Genomic DNA, 15,764 nt, shown 5'->3' with positions numbered 1-15,764 from the left:
CTGGCAGGGTCTGTGATTGGGTTCATTATGTAATCGGTTGCTTTGCTGCTCTTCCCCACACGGGAGCACATAGGGTCCCCCAGGACATGGACTTCACACTTTTAACCTGTTAGCGTCAATCGTAACAACACGGTGTAAAAAAAAAAGACTTAAACAGACTTTGGCAAGATTCTTAAGTTATGAAGAGGTTTCACTGTCCTTAGGTTTCTATATCTTCTCAACTGCCCTGTGTCTCTGTTAAATTCCACAGTAGTTTTTAAACACAGGCAAATGCTCATTTATGGTTTGTAGGTAGATTTTTATTTAAAAAGTAACCTTTAAAAAATTAGCAGATCTAATTACATAAAATATGAAGTTACTGAACAGCAAAGGTTATCAGAAAGTTAGAACACAAAATAGGCGGGGGAAATTTTATCATATGTCTGATAGTAAATATTCCCAAAGTATAAGGAGATCTTATTAAATTAAAAAGAAAAGATGGACCAATAAAAAAATGGGGAAAAGATAGCAACAGACATTTCACAAAAGAAATTAATATAGCCAAGGAATACATGATAAAATGTTCAACTTCACCAGTAATCAAATAAAAGTAAATTAGAGCCACAATGACATTTTTTCCTGTTTTCTTAGCAAAAATTTAAAGGCTTGAAAATGTCTTTACTTGGCAGGAATACAGGTAGAAATTGTAAGTTGGAGGGTAGTTTGGCAGTATATATCAGCTTTAAATGTGAATGTGAATAGTCTTGACCCAGCAATTTTACTCTGAAAATGTTATCATAAGAAAATTAGAGGGGCACCGGGCTGGTTCAGGTGGTGGAGTGTGTGACTCTTTTTTTTTTTTTTTTTTTTTTAAGATTTTATTTATTTATTTGACAGAGATAGAGACAGCCAGCGAGAGAGGGAACACAAGCAGGGGGAGTGGGAGAGGAAGAAGCAGGCTCATAGCAGAGGAGCCTGATGTGGGGCTCGATCCCATAACGCTGGGATCACGCCCTGAGCCGAAGGCAGACGCTTAACCGCTGTGCCACCCAGGCGCCCCAAGGAGTGTGTGACTCTTGATCTTGGGGTTGTGAGTTTGAGTTTGATGCCCACATTGGGAGTAGAGATTACTTAAAAATAAAATCTTTAAAAAAAAGAAAGAGAGAAAAGAGAACTCTGCAAAGGTGGCTGTTCTAGGATGTTCACCATAATGTTAATAGCAAAGGACTAAAACAGCCTAAACATTTCTCATTAGGGGATTGTTTAAACGCGTTATGTATAGTTGATGGAGTCTTGTGTGACTGTTAAGGATGAAAGAATACGAATGGATATGAAAACACCTCCCTGAGGTATTAAACGAGAAAATCAAGTTACCGGACATGTATACCATCCCATTTGTGTTTAAAAGTAAAAATGTGTGTATAGAGACGCATAGGGAAAAGCTTGGAAATAAACAGCAAACTGGGATTGCGTTCTGGACGCAGGAACGGCCTGGTGCACACGCCCTTCCAGTGGAGAGGGAAGTCTAGTGGGTTCAGAGGTGTGGTCTTAGGGGATATGTTCTGGAAAGAGCATGCTCTGAGCGGTTTTGCATAGCTTCTGAGTCTCTCTCCATACACTGCCCCTGGGTGCAGCTGATTTCATGTAGTTCTTCTGTAAACACTGGGATGCTAGGTACGGAGCCGGCCATAGGTAAGACAGGACACTGCCTTAGGGTCCTTCGGCTAAACAGGAAGAAATCTTCCTTTGGGTTAATTTCTCTTGTTTTCAGTGACTGTTGAGTTTCTTAGTGACTTAGATGCCACTCGTCGAGGAGCAGGAGGTGATTTTGAACACATGCTGAGTTCTGTAGGGGTTCCTTAATCCACTTAAAGGATGAACTCGGACGGGTTCACTGTGGTTCTCGTTGACAGAAAAGGAGAGTTGTTTCTGGAAGCCACAGACTCAGGAGGACGAGCGAAGTAGGTACATTTACCCGTGAAAACTTGTACAACAGAACGTCATTAGCAGAGCAGTGGTGGCCTTCAGGGAGTGCTCAGACCACTGTAGGGCTTTCTGTATTTCTCTCTACCCTGTGTACTGATTTTGCCTAAGACTGGGACAGAGATCCAGGAAGCACGATTCCAGATTTGCAAGTGGCAAGATAGCGGATGTGAGGGGAGGAAGTGATGATATCACCAGAATCCAGACTGGTTCAGACATTTGGCACATTAGGCCACAGTCAGTAGGATGCATTTTAGAAGGAACAAATGTGGAAACCCTTACTTTGGGCCTAAAAATTGCCCCCACAGAGGGTGGGCAGAAACTGGCTTAGCAGCAGCCGTACATGTAAAAATGGCCTGGAAACGTTTTTGCCAGAAAAGCAAATGAGGGCCTTTGGTGGGATGTGCCTTCAGGTGAGAAGTGAACACAGTCTTCGCCAGCAGGAGCGGAGGCTGCTCTCTTCTAAGGCAGAGACTGTCCACGGGAGCCAGCAAGGAAGGGCCAGCCTCCAGAAACAGGTCCCAAGAAGGGTGGTGGAAGGTCCTGTGGACCTCCTAATTCCAGAAAAGACCTTATAGATACTTGGCGTGTAAGAAAGGAAATAGACTTGCTTTGCAGTTCTGGTCGTCACGTATAGGACCAGGCGGTAGAAGTTTTACGAAGAACAACCTTGTGTTCGGTGCAAGAGGCTCTGCCCAGCTCCGTCTTGGTGGTGTGTTAAAAGGTTTTCACATCCCAGGGGCGCCTGGGTGGCACAGCGGTTAAGCGTCTGCCTTCGGCTTAGGGCGTGATCCCGGCGTTATGGGATCGAGCCCCACATCAGGCTCCTCTGCTATGAGCCTGCTTCTTCCTCTCCCACTCCCCCTACTGTGTTCCCTCTCTCGCTGGCTGTCTCTCTCTTTGTCGAATAAATAAATAAAATCTTTAAAAAAAAAAAAAAGGTTTTCACATCCCAGCCCATGTTTGAGAGTCTAGATTCAGACTGTAGGATTCTGTGATCTGTGAGACTGCGCGGTGTATAAAATCGCGGCCCCCAGCAGCCTCTGTCACTTACAAGCATGTACAGTGCTTGGAAAGCAGTGAATGGTGCTAAGCCTTGTTCTGTCTTTTTCAGAACGTGCCCACCATCGGTGTCATTGCTGTTGTCTTAGCCACCCATCTGTGTGATGAAGTCAGCTTGGCAGGCTTTGGATATGACCTCAATCAACCCAAAACGCCTTTGCATTATTTCGACAATCTCTGCATGGCTGCCATGAACTTCCAGACCATGCACAATGTGACGACGGAGACCAGGTTCCTCCTGCAGCTGGTCAGAGAGGGCGTGGTGAAGGACCTCAGCGGAGGCATCCAGTGTGAATTCTGAACACAGAAACCTCATCTGACAGCGCAGCTCTGACTCTGAAGGCTGCTTTTCAAAGCCTTCTCGCTGCATCCTGCAAAGCCTTTGAAGTGCAGCTGGTGTTTTTAACTTTTAATTTAAAAAAGTGAAAAACAGTTTTGCTCTTCCCACTTTGTCGCCCTTATTTATTTGAGGTCAGTGATTTTGCACAACATTTTGTAACATAATTTTGAGAATTGAATTGGAAAGACTTTTCAAAGAGACTTGTATGTAATGATGTTTTATTGTATTTTAAGGACGTTATTTAATTTGTAAAAACTCTGTCCATGTCTACTGCACATAGAATACCAGGTAATTGAGTGGAAGGAGAATGGAGGTCACTCCTTCGATGAGAGCCCTGAATGCCAGATTCTGGTTCCTTGTCACTCTTCGGTAGGACACGTGTCGGAGGCACTTCCAGGATGACGTGCTCAGTAGCTAAACCGTGGGTACCGGGTCGGCCGTGCTGCTGCGTGAGGCCTGGGCCGGTCGGAGAAGTTCACGGCCCCTCTCTGTTGGTCTGCCTTCTGCCAGATGACTTGCAGCCATCAGCCAGGGGAGTGTCCTAGCTGTCCCTGGTCGGGGAGGGACACAGAAGACATTTTCTTTGTCCTCGGGATATATGAAGCCACCCGGGGCTGCAGAACCACTGTCTCCCCTGAAATGGTGACAACTCTTGAATTTCTTGAGAGTTTTTTTACTGCCCTTCCAAAGCACTTAAATGTTAATCGGAGGTGTTGCACTGTCTGCCTGAGGGGCTTATAAAAATAAGGCACAATCTCCGTTCTCCAGCATTGAAGAATAACCCCTTTCCAAGAAGAGTCACATTTTCTGAAACACTGAAATAAAATTCTCCCGGTGTTATAAATTGCCTATTTAAAAAAAAGTTTTTTAATGCCTACCTGGCAGTGTGTACCAGGCAGCGTGCTGGTCAAAAAAAAAAAAAGAATAAAAGCGTTTGAGGAGCTCTTATAGTCTACTTAATTTAAGCGCTTAAAAAGAAGCCTGTAATGTCCCTGAAATGTCCTTGGATGCTGCTAGGTGGAGACCTAGTGGGTGGGGACTCTTGGAGAGACGTTGAGGTCTGTGGCTTCCTTCCAGAACACAGGTTGGTTCCAGCTTCTGTCTCTTAATTGCTCTAGTCTTTGTCATCAGAGGGTCGGCAGCTACTTTGCTCCCTCCCCGCCCTGTCCAGTTCTCTGTGCCGTCGGGGTCCCCTGCAGCTCTGACTCCCAGCCCGGCATCCGCCCCCTCCTCAGCCCACTCAGGGCAGGGAGCCAGTCACAGCACGCGCACAGGGGCCCTTGGATGGCCAGGCTCTGGGGTTGAGCTCAGAGTCGCCGGCATCACAAAATAGTATTTCTCTGGATTGGTGACTTCACACTTTTTATGGATTTCGCTTTTTCTTTTATAAAATACTGTTTAAGAGAAAATGCTTGGAAATGTTCACCCAGCTAAATGACTTAGCGTTGAAAATTGAGACTCGGGGAGACGGTCCAGGGCTGTCCTTTGATTCAGGGAAGGCCAGCCCTGCACCACCCAGCTCCAGCCCCTCGTCCTTCAGCAGCTACTCGAAACCTGAATTTTTTTTTTTTTTTTTTTTTTTTTTTTTTTTTTTTTTAGCAGTTTGACCGAAGCCGGGGTTTGGAACTTCCTTAGACAACTTCCCCGTGGGCTCACGTGGACACTGCCCTGCCGGGCCGCTGGGAGGTGTGTACCTCCGTGCCCGGCACCTAGCAGCTTCCAGCCTATGTCAGGCCTGGGCCCCCCCCCCCCTCCTCTCTACGGCCCTTTTTGCATCCTTACATTGCTTTTCCCAGGCCTCTCGCTTTTGAATTACTAGCAGGGAGCAAGTGCCCAGAGGGCATCAAAAGGCATGCTTTTTTTTTCAAAGACCTTTCATGGAGTCCACCATCCGGTCGGAGTCGATCGGAGACCATCTTCGAGAACTTTTGGCACTTTGGCAGCTATTTGTTAGAAGGGGCTCCTGGAGTTACTCCTCCTTACCCCACTCTTTGGGGAACAGACCTCTCGGTGCTTCCGGATATCGCAGGTGGATCTCCAATAACAGGCTCCACGTCGCCCCTTCGACTTCGTAGAGCTTCATAGGCACACGCACATCCCTCTTACGTGGCCGTGGTGCTTGCTTTTGAGGCAACGGAGGACACCTTCTACCTGTTCTGTATTTGAACGTACGTCTTACCGGAACTTTGGGCCACAGAAAATTTCAGTGAGTTGTATGAGTTTTTTGGGGTTTTTTTTCTTTTCTTCTTTTTCTCTCCTACAGAGAGCAGATTGTTTCCAGAAACCTAGGCTGGCCTTGGGAAATGCTTGGGGACTGGATGAGTATCCCGATGACGTGGGTCACGTTTTTCGGCAAAGCTGAATTGGGATCTTCTAGACGACTTCATGTATTCTGGGTGTCCCCTTTCCCTTCCTCGTGGCTCCTTTTGTATTGCACGGGGTTTTTCATTTCCAAGAGTGTATCCAGAAGACATTGGCGATGACTGTTTTCACATATGGGGGGGGTGTCATCATTTGTTGGGCCCAGTTGGTTAAAACAAGTTGTCAGACCAGCTTTTTGACTCAGCTGCTTGTGTTGAACAGGGATGACCCCTTGGCCATCAACGGTCAGTGTGGTTTGCAGAGGCAGACAGACGCTCAGTTGTAAAAGAAAAAAGTGGTCACGCCCCAGTCTCCTCAGGTTATTGAAGATTTCTAAAACCAAGGACCACTTTGTTGTAGGTGTATTTCAACCCCAGCGCTTTGGGACTTGGTTATTGGGGGGATTGTTGACTTGGCCTTGTTGCTGTCTCAAGAGACCCTTTTAGACCAGCGTCGTAGGAAGGTTAAGAAATGGTGACTTATTTTCTTCCTTGGCAGGTTTATGGCATCCAAGTGCGGGCTACCTTTTCATCTTTTCTTTGCGACACTTCAGTAAAGTCCATTGAGAAGGAAGAAAAGGACAAGTTGCTGTGAGTTAGCACAATTGCCCGTGGAATGCAGTGAGCTTTTAGTAAGCTCGCAGCGCCAGCGGGAACCCTGGGACACCCGGCCTTCCTTCCATTCACACACAGTAACAAAATGCTTCTCTCAAACAAAGGACCCTGTGTTTGCTGCCGTGGGACCAATGCCCTCTCCCCAGGCGCTGACCCTGTGGGAGGGCGCGACCAGATGACCACACACTCAGCTCTCAGACTGTATAGCACAAAGGACAAAGGGAAGCGGGTCCCAGTACACAGAGCACCGGAACTCACATCTGTCCCTGCCCTTTCTGTGGGGTCAGGACACCCTGGCCCACCCTCAGCCTGCATTCTGTCCTTCCCCACTTCCCAAGGTCATTGTAGACAGCATGGACTCGTGTGCTCGAAACATGGTATTTATCTGTATTTACCTACAACCAACACTCAATACAAGACTGAAGTAAATTGGGCAGGAGAACTATTCATTAAATACACACTCACATTTTATGGACTAGAAATTAATGCCCCCCCCAAAGGAAATTGCAGTCTCAGTCATTCAGCTTTCATTACCTAAATGATTAGATTTGACCAATTCCCAATATTAAATTTCAACCCACTGAGAGGAGAAGAAAATCATCCATCCTTAGAGGGCTGCCGGGGAAGAGAAGTAAATAACGTGCTGAGACATTTGGCTCTAACTTTTTAAAAAGCAGATCTCTCCAGTGAGCTGTGTCAATGAAATGTGTAGGAAGGGAGACAGGTTTACAAATTTCCTCTGTGGGAAGAAGTGGGCCGTTAGGTTTTGAGCTGGCGTCAGGCCGCCATCCAAGACGCAGCAGACGTAGCTGTCTCAGCCTTTGTGTGCCTGGAAATGGAGTGAAGTGAATCGTCAGGAAATGCAAACACGAAAGAAACCGAGTGTTCACTAGATACCCCACAGAAGCAATGCTCCTAATGGATTATACATCAGAAATGTGTAACTTCTAAAAGCAATATATTTTCACTCTCCTGTTACTTGACTTAGTTTTTGACTTCTTGAAAATCGGTTCCAAGAAAAATTGATATTTAAAACGACGAGTTCATTTAAAATGTCGGTTAGGTCCTTGGTTGGAAAGACCACACTACACTACCAGGCAGTAACATGAATGTGACAGGTGACGGAGGACAGCATGGCAGTGAGGGCCAGGTGAGGGCGATTAGGGACAGTAATCAGATGCAAAAGTCGTTCTGTATGGGCTGTTCCCCATGACCTACCAAGATACCCTCTCGGGCTGGTTCATTTGGGGTGGGAAGAAACTATCGGCCCTAAAGCAATGAGAATTCGAGAGGACCGCTGTAATTACGGGCTGAACTCTCTAGTGACGGGATTTTGTGCTTCATTCCATCTATAGCACCCATGACAAGGCCCCGTCTACTATGGAACGCAGGTTACTAAAGCAGTAAAGGAGCACAATCACTTTTTCTATGTGTAATTGCCTTAGCGACTTAACTGAATCTTAAAAGAACATGCCAGAAGCTGACTAGGCCTGTTTAGTGGCTGTATACATATCCAAACATTGCGGAAAAACCACCTTATGGCTGAAGCTTCCAAAATAGGTGTGTACCTTACCTTTTCAAAGACCTGCTGTGATTGTTGTGACTTATCGTAAGAAGTGTATGGAGATCTTCATTTCCGTTTCTGACACAGAGCTCCCCAGACCCTTGGAATTTCCCAAGTGTTGAGAATAATGAGGATGTTTTGTATTATGTTAATGAATGACTTCTGGAAAACACCTGAGGAACCAACCAAGTGATTTCAGTCCCACCCCCTGACCTCTGGGGAAGAGAGAGGGGCTGAAGGTTGGAATCATTGACCAATGGCCAAGGACTTAATCAACCATGCCTAGGTAATGAAGCCTCCACAAAACCCCGAAAGGCTGGGGTGCAGAGAGCTGCTGAGCTGACAAACACATAGAGACTTGGGGAGACCGGTGCCCCTAGAGAGGACAGGGAAGCTCCCAGCCCTGGGCCCACACCAGGCCCCATGCGACTCTTCCATCTCGCTCTTCCTGAGTTCTATCTTTTTATAATAAACCAGTCGTCTCATAAGTAAAATGTTGGAGTTCTGTGAGGCGCTCTAGCAAATTAGTCAACCTGAGGAGGGGCCCTTGGGCATCTCTGATTTATTAGGCAGTTGATCAGAAGTATAGATAAGCACCAGGGCTTGGCGACTTGCTTCCTAAGTTGGAGTTCACTGGAACCTCCGATTTGTAGCCAGTTAGGCGGAAGCCCAGGTAACAATCTGAGCTTGGGGCTGGTGTCAGAAGTGGGAAGGGCGCTTGTAGGACTGAACCCTCAACCTGTGGGATCCAAGGCTATCTTCTGGTGGATGGTGTCAGACTTGAGTCGACTTCTCACACACCCTGCCAGTGTCGGAGCATTGCTTGTTGGAGGTGTGGGGATGCCCCACCCAACACGCATTGAATTTGGGTGCTCAGAACACAAAAGACCTGCCCAAGTGCACCAAAGTGTGGGGTAGGGGTTGGTGTTTCAGACTGTATATAACGGGGAAGGTCCTGTTTCAAGGTTCTGTGTTTTGTAGTCAAGGCAGTCATAGTGAGTTTATTGTACGGAATTTGGAAACCAAGGTAATACACGTCTGTTGTATGTATGTACATACTGGTCTGCCTTTTTTCTTTCTTTTACTTTACATCATTTACTCGATAAAGAGTACTTCTAAAAGACATAATTACTAAAGAGCTCATCATTTTATGTGCCCTTGTCTTTAAAATAATGGTGGACAAAAGACCTTCTGATGAGGGCTTTGTGCTGGAGTTGTTTGCTCTTCCAGTGTGATGTTTAGTATGAAGAGTGAGTGAGATCACACACACACACACACACACACACACACACACACGTGCACGCACACACAACCAAGCAAAATTAGATTCTAGGCTAAACCAAGAGTCTTGTCCTAAAATGAGAGGTTGAGTGGAATGTCACAGTAGTGGCCTTTCCGTCCCCATCTTTGCCTGTGGCTCAATGTCACTTTTCTCTACAGACTTGACCTAAATTTAACATGAGTGCACTGCGAACCCTGGGGGTGAGCTGAGGAGATGTCAGAAGGGACAGGCCCCCATCTTCTTGCTAACCTCAACTCTCCCCACCCAACCACCACTAGTTCCACAGAAGACTGACAGGGACTGAGGAACCATCCAGTACAACGCCAGGCTTCACAGACGAGCATCCCTGTGGGGTTCATGCACACTGACTGGGCACCCCTCATCTGGAAGGGGTAGCAAGTCTCAGTTCCAGCTGTCCTGTCCAATGAGCAGGCCAAATGTCCTGATTCTTACTTTGGACAATATAATCACCATACTTACTGGTTTATATACCTATTCCTAGAGACCTATTTTGTGTTTCTTACAGTGTATATCCCAAGATGTTTGGAGTCACTTTTAGAAGGGGTGACTTCTGTCCACTTCCATCTCAGCCTGCAGCTACATCAAAGTCTCTCCAGAATCTTCCCCAGGCCTCTCTCCATAAAGAGCCAGCCCTGATTTTCTTCCCTGCTCCCTTCTGTCTGTTCATCCCCACCCCCTGCTTATGTCCTGTATTGAACAATGATTTGGCTTTCCTCCAACTAGAAAGAATCTTTCCTTTTCAGGAAGATAGCAAAAATTGAGCTGACAATCAAAGAGATTCTGGCCAGGGGCAAGGAGCAGAGACCACCACCTTGTTTCTACCCGTCAGATGTCATAATTTCCTGCAGGAACAAAGGCCGGTCCAGTTTGTATTGTCTAATTTTGAATACTCCTAAAATAAGATTTTAAATATTATTTAAAATTGAAAAATGAAATAGAAGAAAAGCTTATTTAGATCATTTTTCATTTCTTTAGCCTTTTCGAAGTCTTCACGTAGTAGATTTGTGATCTCCTTTATGTCCCAAACTTGGATTTAAGTAGCCCTTTGGCCCTCCCACCTATGCCTTGGAGGAATACAAAACCTCTGTTAAGACCCACTGATACAACATGGGTACAAGAGAGCAGGAGAGGGAAATGTTTTGGAGTTCATCCTATGAACAAACAGCCCAAAGTTGGTGTATCCACAGGTATGGCGGTGGTGGGGTGCTTGTCACCACCAGCTTTGTGGGTCCCTCCACGTTGCTGTCACTGTCTGGCTCCAGGGACTTTGGGCCCCAATTTGGGGAGCGCTCAGACCAGGTAAGAACAAAGGCCATGCTGAGTCCTACCTGCTCCAGATACGCCCCCCACATTTTCCACAACTTGCAAGTGAAATAGAATCCGATGGTTGCTTTAGTTTCAAACACACTAAAATATACCAGGTCTTAGAATACGGAAGTGAAAGGAACAGTGGATGGCCCCTGTGTGGGACGCTCAGTTCTGCAGCTCTGGCTGACCGTTCTGGAAGACCATTCTGTCCTGAACACCATTTGTTCAAACACTGGAACAGTCGCTGCTCTGCGCACCGTGCCCGACAGACACTCTCGGCTATATCTTAGCACCCAACTGGGGTGTCCTAAAGACACTGCCCTGTGCCACCTGGCCCCAGCTCCTCGCCCGCTCTGCCACCACGGCCACCTTCGTGTCTACAGCCTTCTGAGAGCCACAGCCAGACCCTGATGGACAGGCTGCAAACCGAATGGACCTTGTCCTACAGCTCTGGAGCTCCGTCTAGAGGGTAAAACTTCTTAAAGAAGTAAACATGACAAAGGCATGTGTTAAAGCAAAGGGCAAGGGCACCATGGACGGGATGAAGGGATGTCAGGGAAGTCAACCTGAGGCCAAGGCGGTGATGGGCAGAACGAGAGGAGGGGCGGGGAAGAGAGTTCCTGGCAGAGGGAACAGATTTGCCAAGATGTGGAGATGACCCAACACAACAACTTTATCAGACCAAACCCAAAAGGCAAATAGAGGCTCAGGGTGCAGCTTCTAGAGGGCAGAAAGATGAACGTCGGGGTAAAGAGCATTCTGGAGCCACTAGGCGAGGTAATGGGAGTGACTTGATCCAGCTTACACTGGAAAACATCCTTGTGGCTGCAGGCGGAAAAAGGATGAAGGGTGTAGTGGGTGGGGGACTGCAGACAGAGAAAAGATGGGAAAACCAAGGGAAGTGACTTCACCGTGGGCAAGACTGAAAAGTGGGTGGTGCCGGAGCTCCAGGGTGGGCCTCATGACCCAGGATTCTGCCAGCCACTTTTCTAGATCTGTCTCTCGGGTGTGACTGGAGAGAGCCCGGGACAGGAACCAGGAGGCTGGGAGGTAAGCCTACCTCTGCTATAACACCCATATATGCCTTGGGACAAGTCACAGCCCCTCTCTGCCCTCATCTGTTAAACAGGGCATCGGCGGGCCCCAGCACACATTAATTTCTCTTTAATGAAAAGAAAACTGCCAACCCCGGAATATGTGGCCATAAGAGTGGACCACAGCGCCGCCTAGTGTCTGTGAGGTGTGTGCACAGCTCTCGGCGCTGGGTTTCCAGGCGGAGCCCAGTACTCAGAAGTCTGGCCTGGCTGGCTCCTCTGCCCCGTTGCCTGCGTGGGCGCTACCCCTCTTCCTGCTCTCTCTCGCCACTTCTCAGGCTTCCCTTCCCCCTCCCACACTTCTGCCCTCCATACTCTCTTCTGTCCCCTTCTCACTGTGATCTTTTCCTGCGAGATCATCCTTTCCATGGATCTGATGCTCCCTCTTTTTTTTTAAAAGATTTTATTTATTTATTTGACAGAGAGCGAGACAGCCAGCGAGAGAGGGAACACAAGCAGGGGGAGTGGGAGAGGAAGAAGCAGGCTCATAGCGGAGGAGCCTGATGTGGGGCTCGATCCCATAACGCCTGGATCACGCCCTGAGCCGAAGGCAGACACTTAACCGCTATGCCACCCAGGCGCCCCAGATGCTCCCTCTTTTTATTCCATTCCCAGGCCTGCATGGGAGTTCCTATCAAGCCTCCAGAACCCCAGCCCCGTATGTCCTCCTTGTTCAGGATGTCACCGCCTCCCTGACTACCGGGCAAGCCTGGACCTCAGACTCCAAAGGCTGAAAATGCTGTGCCTCACCCCGAAGCCCGGCCACTGACTGACTTCCTTTCTGACAGGTGTGACCTCCCAGGTGCCTGACTCAGTCCTGTCCACCTGCTGGCAGGCCCGGCGAAGTGTCCCTCCCGCGGTGTCTCTTACACCCAACTTTGTTCCCTGTTAGATGGATGGTTTGGAAGAGCGGGGTTCTGGGAGGCAACGGAACTCCCACAGACCCTGCCGAGCCCACACCGCCGTGCCACTTTCCTGACCTGCTGGCCTCTGCCTGCCCACAGCCCCTGGCTCCTCCGCCTGCCATCAGTAAAAACCCAACTTGGGTTTTTTCTTTATGGTACAAATAATACATGGCCACTGGAGATCCATTTCAACATACATACTCACAGAAAGACAAAAATTTAAAAATTAAAATCAACCATGTTTCCATCCAGAGGTACATGCACTGTGAAGAATTTAAGATATATTCTCCAGGGTACTTTTTTCTATGCACGTGCAACATAAATGATTATGGATAGATTAGATTGTATAGACGGAATCATATAAGCCATACTTCTCTGTAATAATCTCCCCCACCTTTAATCACGTTAATTCATATAGACCTACCTCACCCTTTATTTGGCTACGTTTGAATACACCACACTTTATTAACCCCCCCCCCCGAGAAAGGATAATTAAGTTGCTTTAATTTTTTTCACAAAGTTTTTGTTTAAGATTTTATTTATTTATTTGAGAAAGAGAGAGCACAAGCAGGTGGAGGGGCAGAGGGAGAGGGAGAAGCAGACTCCCCACTGAGCAGGGAGCCCAATTCCATTCGGGGCTCAATCCAGGACCCTGGGATCATGACCTGAGACACTTAACCGACTGAGCCACCCAGGGGCCTCTTTATTTTAATATTATAAATAATACGTATTTGAATTCTTGTTAGGTAATCTCCTTGGGATAAGTTCCTAGTAATAGGATCACTAAGTCAAAGGGACAGATGTTTTTTAAAAAATCCTGGTGTGAATTGCCAAACGGCTCTCCAAAAGAGTCACACTACTTTATACTCCTCTCAACCATGTGGGAAAGTGTCTGTTTACACATGGCCTTGATAATCCTGAGTATTGCTCTTTTTTAACAATATGATAAAAAAACCAATGTGTTATTTCAAATTGAATATCTTTGACTGCTTGAGAGGCTCAATATTTTTCTGTTTCTTGGCCATTTGTACTTTTTCTAAATTAAATTGCCTAATACTCTTTGCACATTTTTCCGTGCATGTTCATTTTTCTCTAATAATTTCACAAGAATTCTTTATATGTTTAAAAAAAGTTTGGTTCCACTTCCAAGCTGAAAGCATGAGGAACCGCACAGAACCCCTCCCCGGAGACACAAGCAAAGCTGCTAAAACTGTTTAAAAAACTTTAAGTGTCTGGAAATTATCCTAAGAACATATAGCAAATGAAGAAAGATTTTTTTCAAGACAATCTGCTAAAACGTGTTAAGAACAGCAAGAGTATGTGAGCCACCACCCCTCCCTCCTTCCCCACCCCCAACCATCTCCGCTAAATGGAAGCTCCGTTTCAGGTGGTGTGGCCAAGAAGACAGGCTTCTCTCCTTAGCAGCTAATTGATGAAGAGCTATTTTATCTCACCAGTAGGGACAGGCTATCAGCGTTTCTCACCCCCTTGAACTCTAAATTAGAGGTGGGTGTAGCCAAGAGGTTGGGCATTCCTTTCTTCTACCCAGCCCCTCCCCATATGATGGAGGCTGTACCCTAGACGTGACAGGCCAAGAATACTGGGGCCCCAGTCATCCTCACCCCAGCGCCCTCATTCCATGATGAGGTTTCACAGTACGCTGACAGAACTGAGGGGAGAAATTGACAATTCAACAATAATAGACTTCAAGACTCCACTTTTGATCTTGGCTAGAACAACTGGGCAGATGACAGACAACTAGATTTCCATATGCAGAAGAAGGAAGTTGGATCCCTACCTCACACTATACACAAAACTCACTCAAAATGAATCACTGGCCTAAATATAAGAGCTAAAACAATAAAACTTGTAGGAAAAAACATGAGGGTTAATCTTTTTGACCTTGGATTTGACATTGGCTTCTTAGAGAAGGCATGAGCAACAAAAGAAAAAAATGGATAAACTGAATGTGATCACAATTAACTTGTGTTTCAAAGGACACTATTAAGAAAGTGAGAAGACAGCCCACAGGATAGGAGAACGTTTTTACAAATCATATATTCGATAATGGACTTAGAGCTAGAATATGTAAAGAATGATTACAACTCAGTAATAAAAAGACAAATAGCCCAATTTTTAAAATGGGCAAAGCGTCTGATTACACATTTCTCCAAGGAGGATATGCAAATGACCAATAAGCATATAAAGAGATGCTCGCTAGCATCAGCCATCAGAAAAATGCAAATCAAAACCACGATGAGATGCCTCTTCACACCCACTATGATGACTGTAATAATAATAATAGTAATAATAATAATATAAAATTTTAAATTATTACCAACATAATAACTAGTGTTGGCAAAGATGTAGATAAATTGGAGCCTCATACGTGGCTGGTGTAAATATAAAATGGTGCAGCCACTTTGGAAAACAGTCTGGCAGCTCCTCAAATGATTAAACAGAGAACGATGACAGGACCCAGCAATTTCATTCCAAGTGCATACCCAAGAGAAATGAAAACATAGGTCCACACAAAAACTTCTGCGTGGATGTTCATAGCAGCGTAATTTATATCAGCCAAAACATGGGCACAACCCAAATTCTATCAACTAACAGATGAATAACATGCCACATACGCACACGCTGGAATATTATTTAGCCACAAAGGGAATGAGGTATGAGGTAGTGATACAACATGGATGGACCTTGAAAACATACTAAGAGAAGCCAGCCTAAAAGGATATTTTTTATATGACTCAATTTATACAAAATGTGTCGAGCAGGCAGACCTAGAGAGACAAAAAGTAGACTGACGGTCGCCTAGAGTTGGGACGATGGGTGGGGGTTGGGAAGTGACAGCTAAGGGGCCCTAGGTTCTCTGTTTTGAGTGATGAAAATGTTCTATAATTAATTACAGTAATGAAGGAACACACGAGTCTATGAATATACTAAACACCACTGACACGTATACTGCAAATAGATTAATAATACTGCCTATGAATTAAACCTCAATAAAGCCATTAAATAGTCTTGTTCATATTTTCTTCATCCTTCTGAAGACACTAAAGCTGGTGGCCCGGGAGCCTCCTCAGAACCCAGGACATCCCTCTGTGGCCATTCAGGTCCTGCAGGTCAAGCATCAGACACCCTCAGCTCCCGGTGCTTTCAGCTGTAGCCAATCCCCCAGACTCCCACCCCGCCTCAGCTCGAGGATGAGTCCAGCTGTCCCTTCGGTTGCCTGAACCAGACTC

At 46.3% G+C, this 15,764-nt stretch overlaps 1 protein-coding gene across 3 annotated transcripts in view; it reads left to right on the top strand.

The window, feature by feature from the left end:
• ST3GAL5 (ST3 beta-galactoside alpha-2,3-sialyltransferase 5) overlaps positions 1-4,307 on the top strand; it is a 49,903-nt gene extending 45,596 nt beyond the window's left edge. For all 3 annotated transcript variants that reach the window (XM_026481422.4, XM_057309199.1, XM_044391797.3), the window contains one exon: positions 3,077-4,307. In XM_026481422.4, coding sequence (XP_026337207.1) covers positions 3,077-3,325 — 249 coding nt within the window. In that variant the 3' untranslated portion in view covers positions 3,326-4,307. The remainder of the gene's footprint in view (positions 1-3,076) is intronic.
• Positions 4,308-15,764: the final 11,457 nt, after the last annotated feature.

The sequence above is a fragment of the Ursus arctos genome, unplaced genomic scaffold, assembly GCF_023065955.2.
Source record: "Ursus arctos isolate Adak ecotype North America unplaced genomic scaffold, UrsArc2.0 scaffold_8, whole genome shotgun sequence".
Classification (NCBI taxonomy): Eukaryota; Metazoa; Chordata; class Mammalia; order Carnivora; family Ursidae; genus Ursus; species Ursus arctos.
Note: the sequence above shows the minus strand (reverse complement) of the source record. Positions and strands in the feature narration are given on the sequence as shown.